The following is a 21,633-nucleotide window of genomic DNA, read 5'->3' as shown; positions in this document are numbered from 1 at the left end:
ATACTGTAATGATAGTTAAGTCTTATGACGTATATTTAGTTTGATGACATCACACAATAAAAGTATAAACAGCTTATCGTTTAACGATCATCTGTTGGTAGCTGACCAGAGAATTTTTGGTCGATAAACAATTCCATGCATACACGCATGTACTTGTCAACTGCTCATTCTATAATTCAACAAAGTGCGATGTGGATCGTTTAAAATGATTGAAGACGTAAATGCTGTTTCGATATAATCAATGAAAAGCGCTGAAAATTTCAATTAAATGATATCACGTGACCTAGGGTGTGAGCGCCCTTTCCTTCTCGGAAATAAGAGATAAAACGTGAGCTGTGTTTGTTCTTCTAAAGTGTTTATTTGGATCGGCCATAAACGTGGAAATTGAATAAACTAATTGTTATAATAAAGGATATTGATCTTATGAATTAAAAACAGGTCGAGTAACGCTAAAGTGCGCATTAGATTCTAGGATTTTGAAATTACGACGTTTAGCACTGTCTCTTTGCATGTTATATTGCGCTGATGAATACTGTAGTTTCGTGACAAAACACTAGTCGTGCCAAAAGTGTAGCCATATGTTTCTTTGCCTCCAGCAACCTGGTTATATTTTTTAAACTTGATAGATTTCAAGTGATGTTTCCTTGTCTCTTTATCCTAATACATGTATTTGTCAAATCTAAGCGTACATTTAGGTGATTTTTAGATTTTTTTCAGTGGATATTGCGTTATGAACTACAATGCCCTCGCTAGTTTAGTCCATTATGCAAGGAAGCGCATAATGGTAAATAAATAGGCCAGAAAAGCTTGAAGTGTGAATCATAATGCTATACCGGTATTAACTTTAAAAAGAGCTATTTGCAGTAAAACATGGTATAGCGAAATACCAGAAATGAAGTTTAGTTCGTTAAAATCGAAATTTATTGTATCCATTCTTTTTTTTTTTAAATTCATTTTAAACATTAGAGACTTGAAACTGACTTTACTGTAACCGTGAATTTGTTATGAACGTGTTCGCCGTAACTGTATTTTACTGTACGTTTTTAGTTAGTTCATGTATGCTTACATTTTGATTGATTTGTTTATTTATAATTTAAACTAAGAAGGGTGTGTATTGAGATACCTGGTTGTTCTTATTCAATCTAAAAGATCAAAGGTACGGTATGTAAACATTAAATCAATTTCATGCATATTTGCATTCTTGTGTAAAAATATTTCCGCATATGAATAAATTTTAAAATGACACATTTCTAAAGACTGATGAAGTGCAATTTAAAAAGTCTTATTTGTTTACCTTGTGACTTTTCAACCACAAGACACATTACTTTAAAAAAATTACAATCATTTATATATTTTTGCCATTCTGTGCCTCTTTGTGTACTCTTTCTTTACTCTTTTTAGGTAAGCATGCTCGCCATACAGCTAGATATTGTTTTAAAGTTATAACTCATTTTCTCGATTTTTCTAGACTAGTGTTCGGGACAAACAAAGACTATTTTATATGAATCGGCCATCATGTTTGATGTTTGTTTAAGTCTTGCCAAGTTTAGAACAACAACAAAAACAATCGAACAAAAACATACGTCCCTCTAAAAATTGGGGTAATGATCTTCAATGCATAAAAATGTATTATTTATTTCAATCGACGTTTTATAACTGACATGGCATTGTCCATTGTGACATTAATTATTTTCTAAATAAAGTCCCAAATATGACTGCTTCAGTCTTTGAAAGAAAAGACAAATATTGCAAATCACGCCGTCCAACTTTTAATTACAACGCACTTCATGATGTAATAGACTTTACACTGAACTATGGGCATTAACCAATTGACAGTTAACATGATATAATTTACTTATAAATAATAATCTATGAGCATATACATTATGGCAGATTCTATTATATACCATAATCTTTATATTTAACATGTCAGCTCTATTTATTGTCAGTTATGTTTGTTTACATGTACAATTACATGTACTCTTGTTTAATATTTTAACAATAATAAATGCCAAATATCTGCAACATTAGCTTTATATATTTCGCAAAAACTTATATCATACTGTAACTCAAATTATAAATGAAATTATACCAACACACAATTCTGTAGACATTTCGGTGAAAACGACGAAAATAAAACTGTTTGATACATAAAAGTGAACTAACTTAACCCTTTCCCCATAAAGTATTCGAGCCAAGGTCCTTATTCACAAAGCCTCCGTAACGTTACCGCACCCGTAAACGTTGCGGAAACGTTCCGGAATGTTAAATTTGGTATTCACGAAACTACCGCAAATTCCGCACCCGTTAACGTTGCGGAAAAACTCCGTAAAACTTGCGTCTATTTTACGGAAGGTCATGACTATCCGTAAACCTTCCGGAAGTGGGGCACTTGTTTTGATAGTATTTTATTTATTTATTTATTTTTATTTTGTCAATCGCATTTTTGATGTGATATAAAAAAAAAAACATACTGTAACGTTTAATATATTTGGACGTATTTTAAAAACAGCCAGCTGCCTCATCTTTAAACAATCCTTACCGTTTAAATGACATATTAATGAACAATAAAGAAAACATTGAGTTTTCAAATTTCACAAGTCTAGAGTTTCCTTCACGATAATATGGGATTTGTATGTCTTCATTTTCCAAAATTCGCTAATATAACGTCATTTATTACTGTTACGTTATTTGTGACGTCATTTTCAATGCAATGGCGTTTCAGATAATGTTCCAGCCTTCAAATAACAGAGTATCCATTAGAAAAGATAGGGTATTTCGAGATCGGTCACATCCGTTAGATATCTACGATGACGCTGAATTGATTCGACGGTACCGAATGCCAAGACACTGCATACTCGATTTAATAGATACCCCATCAACTGACTTAGAGCCTCCAACGATGAGATCTCACAGCATCCCTGCATCACTACAGATATTTGCAGCGCTCCGCTACTATGCGACAGGCTCATTTCAGCAGGTATATATAATTATATATATGAACAATACTTATCGTAATGTTTCTAGATACTTGCATGTACTAATAACATTTTGCCAATGGACTAAAAAAATACCCACAGGCATGTTCACGAAACTTTTCTAAGATGTGAAGTAAGTGTGTTCCTAAGCTTTGACTTTGAAAAAAAGTTAGGAACATCCAAATATCAACTTAGGACATCTTAAGAGAGAGAGAGAGAGAGAGAGAGAGAGAGAGAGAGAGAGAGAGAGAGAGAGAGAGAGAGAGATGGCCTAATTTTGTCCTCTCTCTAAAATTCTTATTTGCGACAGGGATAAAAAGAATCAGAAAAAGTTTTTAAAACATAAGCCTAGTGTCCGTTATTTTCTAGATAATAGAATATATCGCGGTTCAAATTCACCTCTCATGTTCCTCATTTTGAAATGGGCGTTGTCTTTTTATTTTCTTTGTAACCGTTAGGGGATCTGACGATGTGCACTCAGTGAAACTCCCTCCTTTGGGTGTGTTTAATGTAACCCCTTGACTACCCTGTCCATCTTGTGAGGGACTCTCTCCAGAGATGGCTTTGCTTGGTGTGTGAAATGCTACCGGAACGCCTTGTCCATCCTGTGAGGAAATCTCTCCAGAGAAGGCTTTGCTGGGTGTCTAAATAGAATTTTTGATTGAAAAAAGTAATGTTCGCACACTGCCAACAATGTTTCAGGGTCACAAATTTGGCAAAAATTAAACGTGACTTTTTCCCTGTACAGGTGAATCTGGGCGCCTGTAAAGTGCGAAACGAAATCGAAACGAAACGAAATCGAACGAAACGAAACCAATCGAAACGAAACGAAACAAAACGAAACGAAACCAAAAATCGAAAGGAAACGAAACGGAATTTATACAAAACTAATATCAATATATTTTTGAACCATAAAAGATAAGTACATGTATGTTTCAGATTACCGCTGTAAATTTTTAAGCCGATTATCCGAAATTCCATAACTGATTTACATTCCTATACCTTTTAATGTTTCTAATTTGTTTTATTAAATGATATTCAGACGGAGAGAGAGAGAGAGAGAGAGAGAGAGAGAGAGAAAGAGAGAGTGGGAGAGAGAATGAGAGAGAGAGAGAGAGCAATTATCTTTCTATCGATTTGAAATATTTTAAAAATGAGACGATCGAATACAATGTGATTTAGAGCATACTGGTTGGTTACCAGTTTCTAACATGTAATAAGAATTGTTTTAATATGTATAGCATGAATTTGGACGTCGTAATTTCAATAAACAATATTAATTTGCAATTATAAAGATGTTTTTTACCTGTGTATTACCTTAAATCAAACATAATCCCCTCTTACTCTCCCTTTCAAACGCACGCACATTGTTTTTGATTCATTTTTACAATATTTGATATCAATATTAAAAAAAAATCGTGTGGTTGGAATGCCTCCATATATACTGTAAACGTACTATACTATAGGGTGCACGCTATTTGGCGGAATATAATTTTTCAACAAGTTAGCATGGATTTGATTTAGCGCATTTCTGAATTTACCTTTTTATCTACTTATATATTTATCATTTGGCAATGTACTTGATTTTGCGGACGCCGTTTGCCGCCAAAAACGCAAAATATAATACACAGCCAAAGGACTAATGACAGTTTTTTAATACATTTACAGTATAATCATCTTTATATTGCAAGTTAATTTTGTCAAATTATGACGTCCAAATTCATGCTATACATATTAAAACAATTCTTATTCTTATGTTAGAAACTGGCAACCAACCAGTATGCTCTAAATCACATTGTATTCGATCGTTCCATTTTTACAATATTTCAAATCGATAGAGAGAAAATCGTTGTTAGAATGTCCCCTTCAGTATCATCATCATCATATCTCTATCTCTCTTTCTTTCTTTCTTTCTCTCTCTCTCTCTCTCTCTCTCTCATTCTCTCTCTCTCTCTCTCTCTCTCTCTCTCTCTCTCTCTCTCTCTCTCTCTCTCTCTCTCTCTCTCTCTCTCTCTCTCTCTCTCTCTCTCTCTCTCTCCCAAACTTGCATATATACTTTGCTATGTGATGTCGCTGATAAGTTTTTAGTTCCCCTCTCATTCTCTCATTCTCTCTCTCTCTCTCTCTCTCTCTCTCTCTCTCTCTCTCTAAACGTCTGAATATCATTCAATGAAACAAATTAGAAATATTAAAAGGTATAGGAATGTACATCAGTTATTTACATAATAATATAAATTTTGCAAATTTCGGATATTCGGCTTAAAAATTTACAGCGGCAATCTGAAACATACTTGTAGTTATATCTTATGGTTCAAAAATTTATTTCAATGAATATATTTTCACTTTTATGTAGTCAAGATTGATATTAGTTTTGTTTAAATTCCGTTTCGTTTCGATTTTTGGTTTCGTTTGGTTTCGTTTCGTTTCGATTGGTTTCGTTTCGTTTCGTTCGATTTCGTTTCGTTTAGTTTCGTTTCGATTTCGTTTCGCACTTTACAGGCGCCCGGTGAATCTTGATAATTCGAACCTCATGGAATCATGATTAAACTTCGAGAGATCAAAAGTTCGAGCCATCTTGTGTCATCTTTGTATAATATTTATAGAGTACCTCAGAACAATTCTGTATAACTATACCCCTAATAAGACATACAATGGCAATAAACAAATTAATATAAAATACTCAAATGAGTTTCATAATAAACTTCATGATTCAAATATTCGATAATATGAACACTTAAAAAGTACATGTAGCCTAGAAGCAAATACAGGAAATTCAATCATTACGACATTAATTTTTGGGAGTTGATTTTAATCAACTCTCCTATGCAGTCACGCAGACAAACCGAAAGTGAAACAGTGTTTGGACCTCAGCACAAATCATTGCTGCTGACAAGACTTAGTTCTTGAAAATGATTGATAAATTCGAAGTAATGTATGCTAAAGCATTGTTTTTCATGGAAACTTTTTTATAAATACCTTGAAAATAGTCAGATTTTAAATGGTACGAACAATTTAAATATTTTTGTAGTCGTATGTATTCCTACGCCAGAGTTCAATATAGTCTCATTCAACTCGACGCTCGCCTGTCTCCGTAAATCCTTGTCGGAGATTTACGGTGTCAGCCGAGCGTTTGGTTGAACGAGACTAGAGTTCAATATTGCCTGGATCCATACAATTTTCGAGAAATATTTCTATCACTGATACATAGTTTGTTTGAATTAATTTTATCTTTATAGTTAAATCTTTATAATATTATTTAACATTATTGTCGAAAAAGTCCAAAAATTCATATTATAAAAATGTGCGTAATTCAAATTAGAAACTATACTCTGTCCCAAGATATTTTGGATTCACGTTTGGCTTAAGGTAGCTCCATACTCGTAAAATTCTCTGAGGAAAGTTGAAAAACTGAACTGATTTCGACTTAATAGACTTAAATGTCATCAATTGTTAGAAAAAATATACATGTCATCACACTTTTTGATATGCCAGATAAACATAAACTAAAGCATATTTTAGCATTAGAAAAATGTATTTTTTTTCTGTTAGAAGTAAAATCTTGTAGGCAGAAATTTGTTTTTCTTGTTTAATTTTAATGTCAACTTTATCAGAAAACTAAAATTACAAAAATATTTTAAAATTAATCGTTGGAATAAGAAAAACTATAGTATTTAGACATACAACTGAGAGAAAAGTCAGAAAAAGAGTTATTTCCCCTTTGCATAGATAAAATATATAAAAATTTGGAAATTTAGTATAAAATTAAGTGCGAAAATATCTTTAACCTACCAATAATTCTAATTACATCCATGTGATTATATTCACATAAAATAAATAAAACTATCTTGCACAATTTTTATAGAATTCAAAGTTTTACAAAAATGTGCGACGTCACAGAACACTGGATCTACTTTAATTGTTTGATATTTATAAATACCTCAGGATCCAAACGATGTTCATTCAAAAGTATGAAAAATTTCCAAGATTTCTCAGTCAAAACGCCCCTGTTAGCTTATCAGGTTTCAATACAATGCTAAAAAATGTGATGTCTACGGAGATTTTGCATTGCAGCAAGCCCGGATGATAACGTTGAAATATTGCGCGATGTATTCCGAGTGTATTCCGAATGGAGAAAAGATGTAAACATTCCCCATTATAAATCTCCGTAAGGAATCTGTTTTCGTTCCTGTGAATTTTTCCGAGTGAAAGATGATAATGTGTCAATGAAATTATCTTGGAAAATATCCCTTTCAACTATTTCAATTGCACTTCTTTCACAGGTAAGTGTATTTTTATTAAAAATCGTCCAAACGTGAATCCAAAATATCTTGGGACAGAGTATACATGTATTTGTCATGCAAAATAACATATCATTGATTTTAAAATAAATAAACATCGAAAAAAATCAACTCCCGTCAGTTCTTCAGTACTTTGATTTTTATAAGGAACACTATTTAGACCCGATGTGTACATTTATACTCTAAGCAACGATAAATCTGCAAAACTGTTTAAGCTTTTACATGTGAGAGTTGAGAAAGTGACCAGATTCTAGCCGAGAATAAGTTTCATTATCTCACTGCATCGCCAAAGGCATGGAATTATAAGTAACACAAACGAGGTAACTGAACGTTGTTAACTTACAAGGGGAATCATTGTGTCGACATAGGAGCTGAATCCGAAGATTCGCTCCTCTCCCATTACTGACACAATGTCCTCTTCCATACTGCTAAGCGGCAAAATATCTAGCTTCCCGCTCCCCGTCTTACACCGCTCTTTGTGTACGGCAGATGCCCTCTTCTTGGTCCCCCTCTTCACATCGTCCCATTTCTTTTTTAATTCGTCAACGGTTCTTGTCGAGAAAGATACCGCGTTGACGGCCTCCATCACTTCGAACCACGCTTGCTTCTTCTTCGAGTTATTGATTACATCACTGAATTTTGAATTTATGATGTCCGATCTTTCCTTAACACCCTGAACAAGCAGTTCAATTTCTTTCTCGCTGAATCGCGGCTTCCTCTTTCTATCCTCCATGATCTCGCAGCGTTGTCGTTTTAGTGACGTCATTTTTACGTCATGACGTCACAATTTGAACCCTCACGCAAAATACCGAGGTTTTATTTAAAAAAGCATTACTTTATATTTTATGATATTTATACTTTTGTTAAACTTTGAATCATAGTATGTTAAACTCGAGTTTAAAAAAAAATAGGAGTTTGAATCAGTTGATTATAATATAACAACAACAAAATATTCAATATGACATAAAATTATGACAATATGTTTTCATATTCTTTAATAAATCGCCCTCCCCCCCCCCCTGCCCCGTATATTATCTAGTAAAACAAATCGTGTAATCATTTATAAAACTTTGACAAAATATTACATAAATTTGTCATATAATTTATGTGAAAAGGCACTAACCATTTAATATTTCCAGTATCGATTCATTCACTACTTTATTTCTCATGGGTCACATATAAACGTGAATGTTTTCATGAATAACCCAACATACTCAGCAATTCAGATAAAAAAAATACTAGAAGGCTTTTCACAATTCTTCAATGCAGGTGCCCGTCGAGTGCGCAAAACTTCCGCAAAATTTCCGTCAATTTCGCTTTGTTTGCGGGAGCTTTGTGAATAAGCCGTAAACCACCCGTAATCTTTCCGTAAAGTTTCCGCAAGCCTCCCGTAAACTCAGCGCGGCTGCGGAATTTACGGAGGCTTTGTGAATAAGGTCCCAGCTTGTAAACTTCCTAGTTCGCTGAATTTGAAGAAAAAATGATCAAATTGTTACTGTAAGTCATTGTGGCATATAACTTTTTAAATTTAAATAAGGTCAATATGTATATACGTGTAGGTGGCAACAATTCATTCTGGCTGACTACTTATTCAATAATTTGTATGTCGACAATTACTGGGTCATCTTTAATTTATGCCTATTACTTATTTTTATGTTTAAAGAGAAATTGGCTAATATTGGAAAAAATTTAGTGAATCTTTCCCAGAAATTTCCCCTTCAGCTAAACTGTCACAATTTACACTGAATCAGCAAGTTCAGACATTGGTCAAACAATAGTCCAACAAAAATCAACCCCTCAAGTGTTTACAAGTACGTATATAGTTTCAATCTTTTATTTTTAAATTCTGTCTGACTGATTGACAATATTCTTCAAACAATATACTTGACATCGAACATTTTTTAAATCATGATTTAAAACTTTTAGAATCGTGGTCCAAAAAGTGGCTTCTCAAATTTAATCAAACAAAAACAAAGTTGTTTTTTTTTTTTACTAAGAAGCATAACTCTGTTTTATCTAAATAATTTTTTGAAGGCGATAGACAAGAGTTTCTCCCGACTCATCGCCATTAAGGACTTTTATCATCACAAAATCTCAGCTGGTCTGAATACACTGATGGTATTATAAAATCTGCATACAAAAAACTAGGACTTTTAAGAAGTTACTTTTAGATGGCAATGACAACCTACCTCAATTTACATATTAACAAAAGCATTTTTGCACAGCAATGTCAACATTATAATATTTTTTTTCCCTTAATTTACATGCATGACAATTATTGTTATATTCAAGGAGAAAAGCTGAGAGTTTTTAGAACTTGTTTCTGATCCTTTTAAGTAATAAATAAAATATGATCAAAACAAAACGACAGAGTGTTAATCGTAACTTTGCTTTTGAACCAATATTTGTGTTCGCTTCTTATCTAAAAATTCTGAATCATATATCTATCATAGCCATGTTCCACAATACCAAAAAAATGTAAACAATTTTCAATCAAATGATATACTAGTAGGGTAAGTTCAATATCTTAGAAATTATAAGTAAGGAACCATATTTTATTTTCAAGAAGGCCCTAAATGATGGTGAGCCGACATATTATACAGACGTACAGATAAAGCTGTCAATGAAAATAGACAGAAATGAATTATTTATTAAGGACACTAATAAAATTATCGCAGAAAAAAATCTTCGAATAATCTTATAAAAAAATAACAAGGTATTTTACAAAGTAAACCAAGTAAAGCATGGTTCAGCGATTTCCTTTGGGGTAATTTTTAGGGAGTTTTGATTAATTATGAAAAGTTTTGTTTTATCTTTTGAAAAATGCGATGTTGAAAAATCAATTTGATAAAATTCTGATATCATAATATCATTTCCTGATATCAATTTTTTTTTAATTTCTTATATATCAATTCCATAATTTAATTAACTCCAATTATCAAGAATATATTTTAATACCTTGATATGAAAGGGATCTAGGAGTCAGGGACGTACATGTATACATATACTAACGTTAACTGTTATAGATGCATGTCTCTGATATGAATATACTTTAAAAAAAAAACAACCCATCTCTCTCTCTCTCTCTCTCTCTCTCTCTCTCTCTCTCTCTCTCTCTCTCTCTCTCTCTCTCTCTCTCTCTCTCTCTAAAAATAAATAAATCGACGTACGGGTTATCTTTTCGAACAGATGGCGCTGCTGTATTTTACGTAGGCAAGATGGCGCACCACCATCACGCCGGACACGGGCACGAACCTTTAAACCTTAATATCGTAAGCTCTTTACCCTGTTCTTTTATGTTGCCTGACATAGATATAACCTCATTAACACTTCTTTGCGAAGTGGGAGTTTTATTGATACGTTCGACACTTATTTGACGTATTTCGAATTTTCTCAACGCAGAAATCTAAATATATTATTCAGTGTCTCAAAGAAGAAAACCTAACAGTACCGTATACATTGAACTATAGCTTTGACACATACATCTCATTACTTAAAAAATAAAACAATTTAAAAATGCATTTTTAGCATTGTAAATTTTACACAGCATACCAGTTTTAACATTTGTCATGACATGTTTGACTTGTCATTATTTTTTTGAACTATCATCTATAACAGCTGTACAAGATATTATTTGATGCTTCATGGATAATTGCAAACAACAGTATTCACACATGATTAAGCTCCCATTACATTATGCATAAAATTTCAAGAACAATTTTGTCTTTATGTATTATTATGGGCCTATTTGATTTCATCTGTCTTGTAAACATCAATAAGGTTTTGGATTGATCAGATGACATATTCAAAATGTTAATATGACATTGGTTTTATATTCGTATCACGCTGACTGAAGATCTAACTTGCTACTTTATAAATATACTGATAAAAGATAGAATAAGATTGGTTTATTTGAACCCATGTTCTTTTAATTACTAATAGGATTATAAAGTCACCTTCCTCTTGAATCATGAAAGTTGAATGTATGTTATATAAGATCTATCAATACCCTTTTTATGATCATTGCAGAACTTGTAGAAGTTTTTAATTAGACAATAAAATTGCAGCTGCCAAAGTCTTGGTTCAGGGTTGTCTCTAAGACCCGGGAGGCGGGGATTTTCCCCGCCTAAAGTATCGTAATTACTTGGCTATTATTGCAGTTCAAACACAATCTAGCTATAAGCTAGACCCCCAGAACCCCTTCTACTTTTTTATTTCTCCCTTCTACTTCAATTTTTAGAGACAACCCTGTTGGTTGGTAGTTTGGCATCAGGCATGGGGTAATCGTAATCGAGTAATCGTAATCGATTGTAATGATTACTCTTTTTCAAGTAATCGACAGTAATCTGTAATCGATGAGATTTTCGATTACTTGTAATCGTAATTTAATCGATTACAGCTAAAAATGTCAGTGTAATTACAATTACTTTTTCGATTACTTTCGATTACTCTTCACATAAATATTTTGTGATGCTCATATTAATAGAAACAATACTTTACAAGTGTTATTTATAATATTTTTAACAGAATAGAATTGATTGAATTCATGTAGTATGATTTTCCACTTTCACTTAAAATATAATACATGTATTGGTTAACTAAGATATATAAACAGATAATCAGTCGTTCAATATGCGTTCACACCGCCTTGCAAATTTTTAAAATTATTTAACTTAAATAAATGTGTCCTAGAAAAAAACCCCACTAAAGCTACCTATTGATTGACCAGCCATTATTGAGAGAGAGAGAGAGAGAGTACTCAATAGAACTGCCTAATGATTGACTATTATTGAGATAGAAACAAAGAGAAGTGGAGAGAGAGAGAGGGGGATATACATGTATTTTGTGTCTATTTTGCCAGAAAAAGAGACAAAGGGGTGTGTAAGTCTCACTAAGGGTGTTTGTCCTGGTCATTTAAGGAATCAACAAAGTAGCTAATGAGGTGTGACCACCCTAATGTTTAGATAACAATTAAACTATGTAAGGATTTAAATTTTAATTAGAACAATTACAAGCTCTAAAAACAATTCACATCAGGAAGCAAGGTTCCCTCAATCCTTCAGCATATTGCCAATAATATTTTAATTATCAAATTTCAATCAAATTCTAATTTTCAAGAAACCAATTAACAGAATAATTGTGATAGCAAAGGTGCAAGGTCAATATTTTACCTAAACCTTACAAAAAAACTCCCTTGTTTACTTAATTTAACAGACTGATCTCTTCATATTGATTATACTTTGACATTTGAATAAGCAGTAGAAATTATATAATGTAATCTTAATAAGATTGAAATATGAAGTCTCAAATTTTTATATCATTCCTAATGTAAATCCCTATTTAACTCTAAATTTTAATCAACTAAAAGAGTTTATACACTATGTTCAGAAGAGGTATCATTTACATTTTAGTGAAAAATAATAAAAGTAATCGATTATTAATTGATTACTTGTTTTAAAGTAATCGATTACAGGACAAAAATAAGTGTAATCGATTAATAATCGATTACACAAAATTCCACTCTGTAATCGATTATTAATCGATTACATTTTTAAGTAATCGTGCCCATGCCTGTTTGGCATGTATATATCTATTTTATATATGATCCTATAATTACCAAAGTAATCTTGCATAAATAAAATCATGCATCTTTATTCTTACCACCTGCTAAATTCTAGGGCTGGGATGATACTTTACTTAGCCGATTCAGTACATATCACGTTACATGAGATGGGATACGATACATATCACGATACATTGCAACTTAATGAAAACATGAATAAGGGCTTAAAATTTATTGAATCTGTCAATGTATTATCGCATGTCCAAAGTGATTTCATTATATCTAAAATGAGCGTTGCACAATTTACAAATTACTTTAGTCTTGTATTCACTACTTTTTCATAAACAAGTAATCCGAAAGTTTTCCACACTCCAGATTTAGCTTCATAACAGTTTTGACAACATTATGAATAAAAAAAGTTCACTAAGGTATTGTTGTATTAATGGTAAATGTATCAATCCAAATATCATCAAAATAAATACCGTGATGCATCGGTGGATCGTCCCAACCCTTCTAAATTCTAAGAAAATTATTGACTAACAGCAGTCTTGTGGGGACAATGTATATTCCATACATAGTCAGTACGAAATATTCCTCCATTTGAGCATTACGATATCATTTCTTAAAGGTATTTATTGTTATGAAACATTAAATTTTTATTGTTATTCATTATTTGCCATTAATATTTAATACAAAGGCCGTCTGAAAGATATTAATTCTAAATGGTTTGTAGTTGACCTAACATGGTTTATAAGTGGCCAGTAAATTCCATAGAATTAAGAATTTTATGATGCATTGCACGCCATATATATATGTAATATTCAATTTTCAATCACTCATTCAAATTGCAGCAGAAATGTTAAACATTATTCTTTCATTTGTACAATTAAAACCCAATATTCAACACACGCTCCGACAAATAAATATACTGTACTTGTACTTAAATGTTATGTGTATAAACTGGTGATCACATGAAAAGATCAATAATTTTGCTGGTATGAAGTAATACAATTTCATGACCAAGATAGAATGAAGAAGCCATTGATTATGAGCATCTCTCACAGCTGTCGCAGTCCAACACGGACATTTTAAAACTTCATAAAGCATGGTGTTCACTGTTCCTTTCTCTGTCTAGTTATGAATGTAGGACGTACGATATGGGTGTATCAAGAAGATTTCCCTTCTACCGAAGGGAACATTATCAGATTGTCTATTTACAGGTAACCTGTCAGGTTTGCTTACTAGCAAATCTCATGTTCTGATTTGTATCATTGACATGGGTTCATTTATTGATTTTCACACCTGGCTGTATGTTTTGTGACTTCTGGGTATAATTTCATGAGAAATAATAAAGAAGTCATGGTTTTAATGTTTTTTAAAATCGTTTCAGAGAGGACTCGGAAGTACCATTTTTTTTATTAGTACATATACCATTAATTATTGATTTTTTGCTTTGTAGTCAGATGAAGAACTTGCCAAATTACCAGAAAAAGAAAGATGGCGGTAAGGAGAACTGAAAATTGATTAAAGTTGTTATTTTGACTAGTAATGGTAGATAAAAGTTTTCATTCTAATACATGTAAACAGTAATGATGATGTTAAACATACAATGTCATTTACATGCATTTCTTGGATCATTTGTGTCATTAAACTTTTAGGATTGAGCATCAGAGGCTCCATGAGAAACACCGGGGTCATGAGGCGATGCACATGGAGATGGTGCTGATCCTGATAGCCACCCTGGTGGTGGCACAGATTGTTCTGGTCCAGTGGAAGCAGAGACACTTCAAATCTTACCAAGTAGGTCATCTCATGAACAATGAAGAGTTATTAAACACAAGGTTGAAAAGCACAGTTTTATTTTTAATCTAGAAAAAAAATCATATTTTAATAATTGCTATTTTGTTTTTGATTAAACCAAACACTTTAAAATATTGCTTGATTGCCATATCCCAACTCAGTGTTAAAATTTTGAGAAAACAATTGAGAAGATGAAAAGAATTCAATGTTGTATGAAAATTATATAGGAAATGAATATGTTAAGTTGGGTATTTTTACGTCAATTGATCAGGAAGGAGCAAACAAACAAGTTTTGTAAGGTATTCAAGAACAAATTTTATTTTGTGCAGAAATATACATTTTATGATATATGGTTTTGATGAAGTATGTACTGATTGACTTCTGTCACCAACTCATCTTTTCTGATTTGCAGAGAGCTACATTGCTGGGGATGTGGTTGATTCCTGTTGGCTTCTGTCTCAAGTTTGGGTGGCATCGTTTTATTTATGTGTGGAGTATATTTTCCATCATCACTGCATTCATCACTTTTAAAGCATCCAGAAAACCTATCTCAGGCACTACACCAAGGTAAATGATTTACACATAGATAAATGCTCTGAAAATCCAGTGTTTGTATACAAAGGCTTGATATCTCAACTGCCGTATTAACCCCGACTAACATCAGTTGGATGTGAAAAACATACATGTTCAACATAAACTGTATATCTCTGAGTATGTTTTTGTTTAGTTCTTCTCATCAATGACCGATGTCAATAAAACCAATAAAGGATTTAATTCAATAAATGAAAGTTGTGTTGTAGTTACCACACTCATTTTAAATTTTATACAAGGGTTTTTATGGCTTATCACATGCAGATTTCTTTTTTGACAGGTTGGTGTACAAATGGTTTCTGGTGATGTACAAAATTAGCTATTTCCTAGGAATTGTGGGATATTTGTCTGTGATGTTTACTTTATTAGGACTTAATCTTATTTTATTAATCAAACCTCAAGTCTCGATGGACTTTGGACTTTTGCTTTTATTTTATGGACTCTACTTTGGAGTGGTGGCCAGAGATTTTGCTGAAGTGTGTTCAGATACCATGGCAACACAAATTGGGGTAAAACAATCTTTTTTTTTTAGGAAACGAATTTTGTTTATTTCCAAATATTATTTTCAAGTTAAGTTTATGATTAATACTAGTTTTGAATTTTATATTACATGTACAATGTAATGAAATTCTTGGAACTCGAAGCACTACATGTAATTATAATTTCTGATATTTTCAGTATTACACACCAACAGGGCTGCCTGGCAAAAGATTAAACCCTAATGTGTGTGGGATTTGTGGAAACCAAATTTTAGTAGAAAACAATGAAGATGCAATCATTGAGAATACCTGTAAATTAGGCTGTGATCATGTGTATCCTTTTATTTAATCGCTTGAAAGATTCTGATTTTTATTATTAACGTCTTGTTTATTGTTTGCAATGTATTGCTCTTAGTGGCTGTTTCAGAGTCCAGTTTTTAGTTGCCTTAACTAGATCAGATTCCACGAGTTCTGTATACGAGGCTGGTGCATTGTGGGTAAGAAGCAGACCTGTCCCTACTGCAAAGAAAAGGTGGACCTCAAGAGAATGTTTCCTAGTCCGTATCCTTTAATACAAGTTCACTTTATTAGATTGTTGAGCACTTGTCATGGAATTATTAAGCTTGCTTGTAAATGTGGAGAACTTGTGTTGAGAACTTATCTTGGTACATGCTTGCAATATTGCAGGGTTTAATTGCTGTTCATTATTTCACCCAATGAAAACTGAGTTCATCCCATTTTAGTTATTTTCTTATTAACAAAAGTCTGAATTGATAAAAAAAGGTATAAATTTGTCAATCATAATTGGGAGTAAAAATGATAGAATGTGAGTAGAAAAAATACATTGAATACATTGTACAAAACAAATGATTAAGAACATTCAATAAATTATGTATTTTGATATACACATATATATGTATCACTTGCATTAATGAATTTAATACATAAAGTAATGATGTACCTATGATAAAAATAAATGGATATTTTATAAAACAGGGTAATATTAAATCACCTTTCCTTTAGCATTTAAAAAAACAAAATAGACAAGGCACATTCATTTGATCTTAACATGGTTTAGCTGGGACAGACCAGACATTTTATATGGGAACCTCCTGGACTGGATCCGATACCTTGTAGCCTGGCAGCCAATCATTATAATACTTGTACAGGGTATCAACTGGTCACTGGGCCTAGAGTAGTACCCCACTGGACTTATATGTGTGTGTGTGTGTGTGTGTGTGTGGGTGGGTGTGTGCGAGTGCCGGTAAAGTCTACAAACTGTATGATTGTTTAGATTGAGTCTATAATTTATGAATTGAGTTGAAGAACAAAAAAAATGTGTTCACTACATTTTATGTTTGTATGATTATCCACAATTGAGAGAGTGTATAAAAATGATGCCAAAATCTATTTGTTGATTTGTTATGAATTTATTCTTGTTATGCATGTACAAGTAGGTTGAGTTTACTAAAGCTATTATGTAACAGGCAACTACTGTTATATGATGTATATAATTTTCTTTTACATGAATAACAAATTTAAATACATCTCTCCTGTAATTATACCCCAGGCAACAACTTGTGTGGTGTATGATGTTTTTGACCCATCTGTCGGTCCATCAGTCCTGTTGTTTTTTTAGTCAGTGCAACATCTCTTTTTCTGCTGTACAGAATTTATTGACTTTGTTAAGGAATAAGGAATCATTCTTTGAGTATTATGAGGTGATAATTTTGGTTGGGGCATGTTCAAATCCAAAATTTATGATAGATTTGATCACGCCCTGACCGAAATTATCACCTCATAATATTCAAAGAATGATTCCTAATTACTTTTATTTATGTAATGTTAAGCCATTGTATGATTAAATATTTTAATATAAATACCGGTAAGCAAACCCTGCTGGCGCCTCAATTTGGCTTCATTTGAAGTTATGAGTTACATGTATATAGTACAAAATCAATACGTAGTGTTATCATAGCCAAAGACACTGGAAAATGTAAATATTAGGTCATAAGAACACAATGTGTAGATGTAATATTATCAAGAAATCCAGATTTTATTAAGCTCACAGAGATGAAGTTAAATTGAGCTCTTGCTATAACCTCTGTCTCGGCGTCTGGACTTGGTTAAAGTTTTTTAAGCAGGTTCTGTATCTAATTTATTACTGGTCCTAACTTCACCAAACTTGCAAGGATGGTACATCTGGGCATACTGATTGATATGGCTTTAAGAGCAAGTGCCCTTTGATGGCCATATCTAAATTATTACTAGTTCTATCTTCCCTAGGCTTTCATAGATGATGCATATACAGTAAAACACGCTTATAACGAAGTCCCAGGGACGGGTAAGTTAACCTCGTTATAAGTGTAATACGTTATATCTATCAAGTTTGCAACATGAAATAGAGACTTGGGGAATGAAATTCACTTCGCTGTAAGCTTCAATTCATTATAAGGGTGTTAGCAATAACCGTGTTTTACTGTACATGTACAACAGGCAGGTTGAATGGCAAGTGTCAGCAAAATGTTTTAGATGCTGTAGAAGGGGTTTTTGGAACATGTTAAAGTTATTGGATCAGGTGCCCCTATGATGACAATAGCTTAGTTATTACTTAGGTCCTATCTTCACTAAACTTTGAGAGTTGCATCTTGTGATGTACTAATACACTCGACAAGCTTTTATGCTAGATCTTAGACTTAGATTTCAGATACTGGAGAAGGTTAAAGTTTTTGGAACAGGTGCCCTAAGTTATTTATTATACCCCCGCAAACGAAGTTTAGGGGGGTATATTGGTTTCACCCTGTCCGTCTGTCCGTCTGTCTGTCCGTCCGTCTGTCCGTCTGTCTGTAGACGCAACTTTGTCCCCCCTATAGAATTTTTTATTACTGCATGGAACAGTTTGAAAATTTGTACATATGTTGAACACCATCTGAAGATGTGCACCTGCAATTTTTTTTAAGATCAGACAAGATTTAATGATTTTATGACAGTTTTCATATTCCTTATTCTATATATTGTACACTAATGTTGAAAAGTAAGGGAGGTAATCCTTACAGATTTTATTAATTAATTAATAGAAAACACTCTAAAATATATTTATATAAATACATCCAGATGGAGTTTTTTGTCTTTCTGTCTTAATTAATAAAAAAAAATTATTTTTTATAAGTATTCTATCAACTGACAATGCAAAGTTTTTGTTTGTCAATGATAAATTCTTAGGAGCTAATAAGAACATCAAAGACAAGTGTGGCTGAATTCATTTGTCCCAAGGGAGCCATTATCTGAGCCATGGTTCAGATGGAGCATGTGTTTAGGGGAAATTGATAATCTATACAATGGGTGATGGTTTTGGGGCTATTTTAAAACTGTTTCATGTAAACCAAAAGGTCTATCATAATAAGGAAATAAATAATATAATTATTAATAAAGAAGTTAAACTATTTTTAGAGGTTGTTTAAATTCATTTGTCAAGTAAATTGATGAAGTGACCCTATTGGGCATTAATTTAAATGAAATTCAAAATTACTGATATGATTGTAGTGTTTTGGCAATTTTAAAATTGTTTGTAATATTAAATTTTCTTTTTTACATATTTTTACATAGTATGGTAATTATGGTAATGTTTTGGGATTTTATTAAATTTAACAAGATCATCAAAGAAAATCATAGTCCTATGGGATCAATTTTCTGATATGGAGTTCCATTGTGCCATAGGAGAAAGTGAGGAAAATTTGAAACAACTAATTGCATCTGTCAAGACTCTACTTAGAAAGATATTGAAAGTTTTATCAACAGAAGAACATATTGCTTGGCTACCAGTATTTCTATTCACTGCAAAGGGAGGGGTTATTGTCATTTTGTTGGTTTTTCTTTAAATCAATTAAATTAAAAAAATATATCATCAAATACATACATTTGTAAATGTATTACTGTTATAGATATGTATTTACAGTGAAATTCTGACAATTTTAATTTTAATTTTTCTTTGTTAACTAACTTTATTTTTTTACAATTCTAGAAAAATTTTTTTGTATGTGTTCCAAACCTTTATTATTCAATTCATTTATTTGTCCCATTTGAAATTAGCCTAGCGGGGGTATTAGTCCCATTAGGACAGTTCTAGTTTTATCTTTACCAAGCTTTGGTGAATGATGAGATGATTATTGTGATACTGATGCACTTAAGAGGCTGGAATGCTGAATATGAGCCATAGGTTTTGAATTCTTGAGGAGGTTAAGGATTTTGGAGCAGGTCACATCTTTAGGTAAATATTGGTCTTTTCTATGTCATTTGACTATGTAATTGTGATTTCCAGAACTAGCTTCTGATATTGAGGCCAATCTTGAATTTTTGAGATGGTTAGCCTGGTAATGTACATAAATTACTTCATTATACTTTCATGTTAAATACTGAAATCTTAATGGTTTAGCTGCAGTTGAAAATCCGTTCTATTACCCTCAGCGTTAGTAACTTAGTTACAAAGCAATGGGTAACACTCTATAAATAGTGCCTGTTTGGGAGGGTAACAGTTGAAATTGATACCCAAAGGAAACCATTGTCGACTGACGCCAAGCGGAGGTTGACAATGGTTTTCGAGGGGTGTCAATTTCAACTGTTATCCTCCCAAACAGGCACTATTTATTTTATTATACTGAATGTCTTAATTTTAGACAAATTTTTACTGCTTTTATATAGAAATGACGCGAATTCTACGGCGCACCGTACGTGCATAATTTACGTGCATGTAAAAATTCGTTGTGTTACCCATTGCTAAGTGTGTTGCTAACGCTGAGGGTAATAGAACGAATTATCAACTACGTCTAAACCAATCAGATTTCAGTATTTAACATGAAAGTATCATAAAACAAATTGGTACATGCGCGTAAATTACGCGTGTACGGTTCGATGTAGAATTCACATTATTTCTACATAAAAACAGTAAAAAATTCTCTAAAATTAAGACATTCGCTTCGAGTCGGTTGACAATGGTTTTTCTCGGGGTGTCAATTTGAACTGTTACCTTCCCAAACAGGCACTATTTATGTAGTATACATTTAAAGGTTCGCTAAAAGAAACAGCCAAATCGTCTCCTGTGAGACTGAATCTCACATCATCATGATTTTTTCGAGCAGTCCGTGCATGATTTTTCTCAGGTCGTTGTAGGTTCCAACTTATTGATAAACAGGGTGTGTCAATTTGTCCTGTTAATTTCTTGTCACTTTCAGTCGCTGTATATTTTGACAAATGGATAAATTGGCCATGTAGTATGTTTTTAGTCTGGCTGCTTCTGTAGAGCTATGAATTAACTATTTTCCTAAGTTTCCTTTAAGAAATAGAGGGAATCATACTTGGTAGATGAAAATTTATATAAATGTACATTTAGGAACAGGTCCTGTTGAGAATATCACTTTTTCAGTTATTTTTTCAAATTCACTGTAAGTTTTCTTTCTAACAGAATACTGTTGATTCCTTATTTAATGCAAGTACTTAATTCCAAAATTCAACCTTTTTCCATCAAATCGTGAGAACATAAAAACGCAAATGCCAATTTTTTTTTCATAGTTTACTGTAAATTCCTTTTATTATGTGAGAACTTAAAATTAATTCCGTGATCCCGCTGGTTTGCATCAAATCGAGAAAACATAAAATAGCGAAAGTTGAACTTTTCTTCTTATTTCTTATAGTTTTCAGCTCTCAGAAAATAATGGCGATATTTTAAAATCCGCGAAGGATGCTTCTCGCGATTTGACGCAGATATTCATTCCTCACGTTTAAGTATAGGAATTTACAGTAAGGTAGTTTATATCTGTCTGAAAAATAAAATCAAGATCTCAAATTCGCCCAAAGTGCTTAAATTCTTGCGATTTTGCACGGATGTTAATTCCTTGCATTTAATTATAGGAATCTACAGTATACAAAAT

The 21,633-nt window shown here is 32.5% G+C and overlaps 2 protein-coding genes across 3 annotated transcripts; one reads left to right on the top strand and one right to left on the bottom strand.

Moving 5' to 3' along the window:
* Positions 1 to 3,347: 3,347 nt before the first annotated feature.
* On the bottom strand, positions 3,348 to 8,282 carry LOC105346124 (nuclear apoptosis-inducing factor 1). The gene is made up of 2 exons (XM_066077148.1): positions 7,620 to 8,282; positions 3,348 to 3,622 (listed from the first exon to the last, which is right to left on the bottom strand). Exons 1-2 carry the CDS (start codon positions 8,040 to 8,042, stop codon positions 3,374 to 3,376), a joined length of 672 nt encoding a protein of 223 aa, XP_065933220.1. The 5' UTR covers positions 8,043 to 8,282; the 3' UTR covers positions 3,348 to 3,373.
* A 2,177-nt stretch (positions 8,283 to 10,459) lies between these two features.
* Positions 10,460 to 17,119, top strand: LOC105342654 (E3 ubiquitin ligase Rnf121). 2 transcript variants are annotated; one of them, XM_034447310.2, is made up of 8 exons: positions 10,460 to 10,548; positions 14,299 to 14,342; positions 14,498 to 14,639; positions 15,052 to 15,206; positions 15,511 to 15,739; positions 15,909 to 16,042; positions 16,169 to 16,270; positions 16,788 to 17,119. In XM_034447310.2, the coding sequence occupies exons 1-8, from the start codon at positions 10,495 to 10,497 to the stop codon at positions 16,906 to 16,908; spliced, it is 981 nt and encodes a 326-aa protein (XP_034303201.1). In that variant the 5' UTR covers positions 10,460 to 10,494; the 3' UTR covers positions 16,909 to 17,119. The 2 variants fall into 2 exon arrangements, with proteins under 2 accessions (XP_034303201.1, XP_011447941.3); XM_011449639.4 differs by lacking the exon at positions 10,460 to 10,548 and adding an exon at positions 13,841 to 14,059.
* Positions 17,120 to 21,633: the final 4,514 nt, after the last annotated feature.

The sequence above is a fragment of the Magallana gigas genome, chromosome 2 (genome assembly GCF_963853765.1).
Source record: "Magallana gigas chromosome 2, xbMagGiga1.1, whole genome shotgun sequence".
In the NCBI taxonomy this organism is placed as follows: domain Eukaryota; kingdom Metazoa; phylum Mollusca; class Bivalvia; order Ostreida; family Ostreidae; genus Magallana; species Magallana gigas.
The sequence above is the reverse complement of the archived record's forward strand: the minus strand, read 5'-3'. Positions and strand labels throughout refer to the sequence as shown.

Coding starts and splice junctions, on each gene's coding strand:
- LOC105346124 (XM_066077148.1), bottom strand. CDS start 8,042: ATGACGTCACTAAAACGACAACGCTGCGAGATCATGGAGGATAGAAAG. Junction 3,623..7,619: donor TCGACACAATGATTCCCCTT/GTAAGTTAACAA, acceptor AATTCTATTTAG/ACACCCAGCAAAGCCTTCTC.
- LOC105342654 (XM_011449639.4), top strand. CDS start 13,997: ATGGGTGTATCAAGAAGATTTCCCTTCTACCGAAGGGAACATTATCAG. Junction 14,640..15,051: donor GACACTTCAAATCTTACCAA/GTAGGTCATCTC, acceptor TCTGATTTGCAG/AGAGCTACATTGCTGGGGAT. Junction 15,207..15,510: donor ATCTCAGGCACTACACCAAG/GTAAATGATTTA, acceptor CTTTTTTGACAG/GTTGGTGTACAAATGGTTTC.